General features: G+C 46.2%; 1 protein-coding gene across 1 annotated transcript in view; it reads left to right on the forward strand.

The window, feature by feature from the left end:
* Positions 1–515: 515 nt before the first annotated feature.
* Positions 516–5,672, forward strand: part of SERPING1 (serpin family G member 1) — a gene marked incomplete at its 5' end in the record, with an annotated part of 40,273 nt that continues 35,116 nt past the window's right edge. The window contains 2 exons of the mRNA XM_021708554.1: positions 516–635; positions 3,212–3,280. Of these exons, the coding sequence (XP_021564229.1) occupies positions 516–635; positions 3,212–3,280 (189 nt within the window). The remainder of the gene's footprint in view (positions 636–3,211; positions 3,281–5,672) is intronic.

Raw genomic sequence — 5,672 nt, forward strand, 5'->3', positions numbered from 1 at the left:
ACCCCAGCCTCAACCTGCTGGACTCCGGCGATCCTTCTGCCTCAGCCTTCCAAGTAGTGGGAACTACAGGGGCATGCTACCATGCCCAGCTAATTTTTTATTTATTGTAGAGATGAGGTCTTGTCAAGTTGCCCAGGCTGGTCTCAGACCTGTGGGCTCAGGCAATCCACTCGCCTCGGCCTCCCAGAGTGCTGAGATTACAGGCTGAGCCACCGAGTCTGGCCAAAAAAATCAAAAAATTAGTCAGGCATGGTAGGGACACCTATAGTCCCAGCTACTCAGGAGGCTGAGGTGGAAGGATTGCCTGAGCCCAGGAGGTCAAGGCTGCAGTGAGCGATGATTATGCCACTGAACTCTAGCCTGGGTGACAGAGTGAGACCCAGACTCAAAGAAAAAGAGAAAAGGGGCCAACAAGAGCAAATGGAAAGCAGAAGTGTCTGTGGAAACCGAACACAGTTCCACGACATGGAGCAAAAGTCTCTGTGCAAGCTCCTTGGTTCTCCCTTCTCTTACAGAAGCTCTGCATCCCCGAAGTGAATTTACAGTCATGGATTTAGCCCTAGCCTTAAGCCCCCCACGGTGGGGAGACCCACAGGTGCAGCTTTCATGTCCTTTCCCGGTGCAGACGTTTGTGGGTCAGAACCAACCACAAGGAGACTCGGGTTTCAGTTTCACATCTGCCCCCCATGTGCAGCATGCCTTGGGTGGGCCATAGAAGCTTCTATTTGCTTCTCTGGACTGTTGTGAGACTAAGTTGACAGAAGTAGAGGTACTTTGAAAATTATGAGCCTGAGATATACACAGTCAGGCCAGAATCCCAGCTCCACTATTCTTGGCTGAATTACCCTGGGCAAATTGCTTACACACGTCTGTGCCTCTGTTTCCTCATCTGTGAAATGGGGCTAATAATAGTAGAAATGTGTTGATATTTGTAAATAACTTAGAACAGGGAGCAATACGTGATAGTTGTTATAATAGTAACAATAAAATATGAAAATGATGACAGTGCCTACCAAGGAGTGAATGCATTGGGCTGGAAGAAAGGAGACGCATGAGCTTGCCCCGTACAACAAATGGCTCCCATCTTCCTGGATAGGAGACTCTGTGTTACTTGTCTCTGATCTAGTCGTTGGCATTTATTCATCCATCTGTAGAACTTATTGAGTGCTACATGGCCCTGCATCGAGCACTCAGTGGGCCACAGGCAAGGGTGAAGCATCACTGATTCCTGCAAAGTGATGTGCGCCTATGAGTTTTTTTCTTTTTTTTTTTTAAGTTTTTTTCTTTAGCAGGGAACAGCTTCTAAAATGTAACCAGGTGCTGTGGCTCATGCCTGTAATCCCAGCACTTTGGGAAGTCGAGATGGGAAGACTGTCTGAGCCTAGGAGTTTGAGACCAGCCTGGGCAACATAGTGAGACATCATCTCTACGAAAAATCAAAAAACCAGCCGAGCATGGTGTTGTGTGCCTGTAGCCCCGCTACTTGGGTGACTGAGGTGGGAGGATTTCCTGAGCCCAGGAGGTCGAGGCTGCAGTAAATCATGATCGTGCTGCTGCACGGTAGCTTGGAAGACAGAGTGAGAGGGAGACTCCGTCTCATAATTCCACCCTGTGAAAAGTATGTTATAGTCTGTGTGAATACAAGAAAAATAACATTTGCCTTGGATGGTTAGAATGTCTTGGGAAGAATACAAGATACTGGCGACAGTGATGGTCTCAAGGGAGGGTACAGTGAGTGGACTTTTTCATTATAAACTCTGTTTCCTTTTATCTTATTTTTATTTATTTTTATTTTTTATTTTTAGTTGAAGTCTCACTCTGTCGCCTAGACTGGAGTGCAGTGGCACGCTCCCGGCCACCACAGCCTCTACCTGCTGGGCTCCGGCAATCCTTCCACCTCAGCCTTCCAAGTAACTGGAACTACAGGTGTGCGCTACCACGCCTGGCTAATTTTTGATTTATTGTAGAGATGAAATCTCACCAAGTTGGCCAGGCGGATCTCGAACCCGCAGTCTCAGGCCATCCACTTGCCTTGGCCTCCTTTTATTTATTTATTTATTTTTTGAGTTGGAGTCTCACTCTGTCACCCAGACTGGAGTGCAGTGGCCGCTCCCGGCCACCGCAGCCTCGACTTGCTGGGCTCCGGCTATCCTTCCACCTCAGCCTTCCAAGTAGCCGGAATTACAGGCATGCGCTACCACGCCCGGCTGATTTTTTGATTTATTGTAGAGATGAGGTCTCGCTGCCCAGGCGGGTCTCGAACCCGCGGGCTCAGGCAATCCACTCACCTCAGCCTCCCAAAGGCGCGGGATTACAGGCTGAGCCACCGAGCCCGGCTCCTTTTATTTTTAATTATAATTTTGCGACTATTTTTATTTACTTATTTTGTTATTATTATTATTATTTTGAGTTGAAGTCTCACTCTGTCACCCAGGCTAGAGTACAGTGGCATGCTCAAGGCCACCACAGCCTCGACCTGCTGGGTTCAGGTGATCCTTCTGCCTCAGCCTTCCAAGTAGTTGGAGCCACAGGTGTGTGCCACCACACCCAACTAATTTTTTTATTTATTGTAGAGATAAGGTCTCTCCAAGCTGGTCTTGAACCCCTTGGCTCAGGCAACCCTCTCACCTCTACCTCCAAAGTGCTGGGATTACAGGTGTAAGCCACCACGCCCAGCTATTATTATTATTATCATTACCATTATTTACAAAGACGAGGTCTCGCTATGTGGCCCAAGTTGGTCCTGAATTCCTGGTCTCAAGGAATTCTTCTGCCTCGGCCTCCCAAAGTGCTGGGATTACAGGCGTGAGCCTCTGCACCCAGCCATATTTCCTTTTAATGTTTTGAGCAATACGAATGAACTGCCTCTTCAAAAATTAATCACATTCCAGTTAAAACACAAAGATTCTCTTTTTTTTAAACCAAAAGATGCTTGCATTAAAATGTGTATTTCTGGCTTCTCTTGAAAAATGAGGCTCTCGGCAATGTGAGACCCACATTCCCTCATGGCAGGGTTGGCTGGAGCCCAGCAGGGGCCGCCCCTCTACACCGGGAACACAAGGCCCTGTTTGCCGCGGTCCTCACCTATTCTCCTGGCCTGACCAGCTTTACCTGCTTTTTAGTTGTTTGGACCTGTAAAGAGTCTTGTTCTGGAATCACTTTACACCTGTTCACCTCCTGTCTCTGATCTCTCCTTGCCCTTCTTCCCCAGGGTCAGAGCTCCTCATGCCCTATGATGGCGGTGGCCTCTGCAGACATAGATGTATACCTGTCCTAGGAGGTATGACAGTGCCTGGTTGTTGTCATCTACTATACTTGCACGAGGCCGCAACTTTTCAAATGAAATTTTATTTATTTAATTGTTAGAGACAGGGTCTTACTATGCTGCCCAGGCTGGAGTGCAGTGGCTATTCATAGGTGCAATCACAGCGCACCGCAGCCTCAAACTCCTGAGCTCAAGCTTCAACCTTATTCTCCTTGGTAGCTGAAATTACAGGCCTACAACAACAGACCTAGCAAGAAACTACTCTCTGTTTTCATTTTTTAAGTTGGGGTGTCACTCTGTTGCTCAGGCTGGAGTGCAGTGGCATGATCAGGGCTCACCTCAGCCTCAACCTCCTGGGCTCAGGCAATCCTCCCACTTCAGCCTCCTGAGTAGCTGGGACTACAGGTGCATGCCATTACACCGGTTAATTTTCGGATTTTCTGTAAAGACCAGGTCTTGGTATGTTGTCCAGACTGATCTTAAACTCCTAGCCTCAAGTGATCCTCCCAAAATGCTGGGATTACAGGCCTGAGCCACCGTGCTTGGCCTGAAAATTCTTTTTTGATAGCTTTATCTGAGTTGGAGGAAGCCCAATGACAGAACTGGAGGGGACCTTAGAGACCATCTAAAAAAGAGTCAAGAAAAACATTAATAAATGGGGAGAGGGAAAGACTTTTCAAACACCATAGACAGCAGAGCACCACACCTGTGTTTAGACTACATTATATGCAGTTATGTTTACATGTCAGAGACTAACCTGGACAGACACTTAAAACCTCATAGAATGGTTATGAGACTGGGAGGAAAACAATTTTGTCTACATACAGCAAGTCCTTTCAAGTTGTCTGCCTTTCAATGCCTTTGAGTTATTATAGAGGCTTAATTGACTTCCTTCCCCTCACCTCATGGAAAAAACAGTTTGCTTTTATTTATGTATTCATTTCAATACTCTTGATCTGTAAATGTGTGTTTTCAGATTCTCCTTTGATTCTAACATCTCTTTGATTCTAACATCTGCCTGGTTCTCTCACTGATTAAAGGGTAGAATGAAATCTTTAACATGTGTCTGTATTATATCTGTAGGTGAGTCATAATTTTACTTTTTTCTGAAACTTATCTTTGAACAATTATAGACTAACCTGGAAGGGTGCTTAAGAAATGGGTAAGTGATCTATCAGTTTGAAGAGGGAAGCCAGGTATTTGGGGGTAGGGGGAAAAGGAGACTTACTTTCTGGTGTTTTGTACTTTAAATTTTTATTTCTTCTTTTTTTTTAAATGTGAGTTGAGGTCTCACTCTGTCACCTAGACTGGAGTGCAGGGACATGTTCGTGGCCACCGTAACCTTGCCTGCTGGGCTTGAGCGATCCTTCCACCTCAGCCTTCCAAGTAGCTGGAACCATAGGTGTGTGTCACCACACCTGGCTATTTAAGTAGAGATGAGGTCTAACCAAGTTGCCCAGGTTGCTCTTGAACCCCTGGGCTCAGGCAATCCTCTAGCCTCCACCTCCCAAAGTGCTGGGATTACAGACATGAGCCACTGTGCCCAGCCTCCTCTCCATTTTTTTTCTTTTTTTTTTATAAAATAATTTTGGTGATGAGTCCATAGTGATAGTTTAAGAACATTAAGTAGATCAGTTAAGGCATTCTGGGTGAATATTATTTTTCTATTCTGATTACCCATGACTGAAAAACAAGCTATTTACTAGCAGTTTAACTGAATATAAAAAATGAATTGATTAGCACATGTAAAAAAGTCATAAAAATCATCATTTTAATTTCAAGCATATTAAATATATGCTAATTTTGTCATTCAAAGTGATACAGATTTTTCAGATCAATCTGGGCTTCGAGAATGTCAGCTCAATGGGTTGACCAGCCCAGAGAGGGTCTGCTTGAGGGGCTGGTGAACCTAGCCCCGGAAGTATCAGCTCCAATGGGCTGGCAAGCCAAGCCCTGAGAGTGTTGCTGGTTCGGTGGGCTGACAAGCCTAGCCTCTGGAGTGTCTCAGCTTCGGAGTCTCGCCCTCTCCCAGCAGCTCTCCCAGTTCTGCCAGCTCAGTCTGCTGGCAAGCCAGCCCCCAGGGTGCTTAGCTTTTCAGCTCCCAAGATCCTCTGCAGCTCTTCAGGTCAGGGTTCTTGTCTCATGCCCAGGAGGAATGAGGGACATGGACAGCCAGAAGGTGAGAAAGCAGGATTTACTAAGAGGACAGAAAAGCTCCCGCAGTGGGAGGGGACCCGAAGGGGTTGCTTCCTCTCCATTTTTAGCAAGGAAGGAGGAGGCTTCACCACAGAGATTTCAGCAGGCAGAATCACCTAGAATTTAGGAATACTGTTCTGTTTCCACTGGATTTATTTTATTTTATTTTATTTATTTTTGAGTTGGAGTCTCACTCTGTCACCCAGACTGG

The sequence above is a fragment of the Carlito syrichta genome, unplaced genomic scaffold (genome assembly GCF_000164805.1).
Source record: "Carlito syrichta isolate Samal-C Ts95f unplaced genomic scaffold, Tarsius_syrichta-2.0.1 Scaffold142914, whole genome shotgun sequence".
NCBI lineage: Eukaryota > Metazoa > Chordata > Mammalia > Primates > Tarsiidae > Carlito > Carlito syrichta.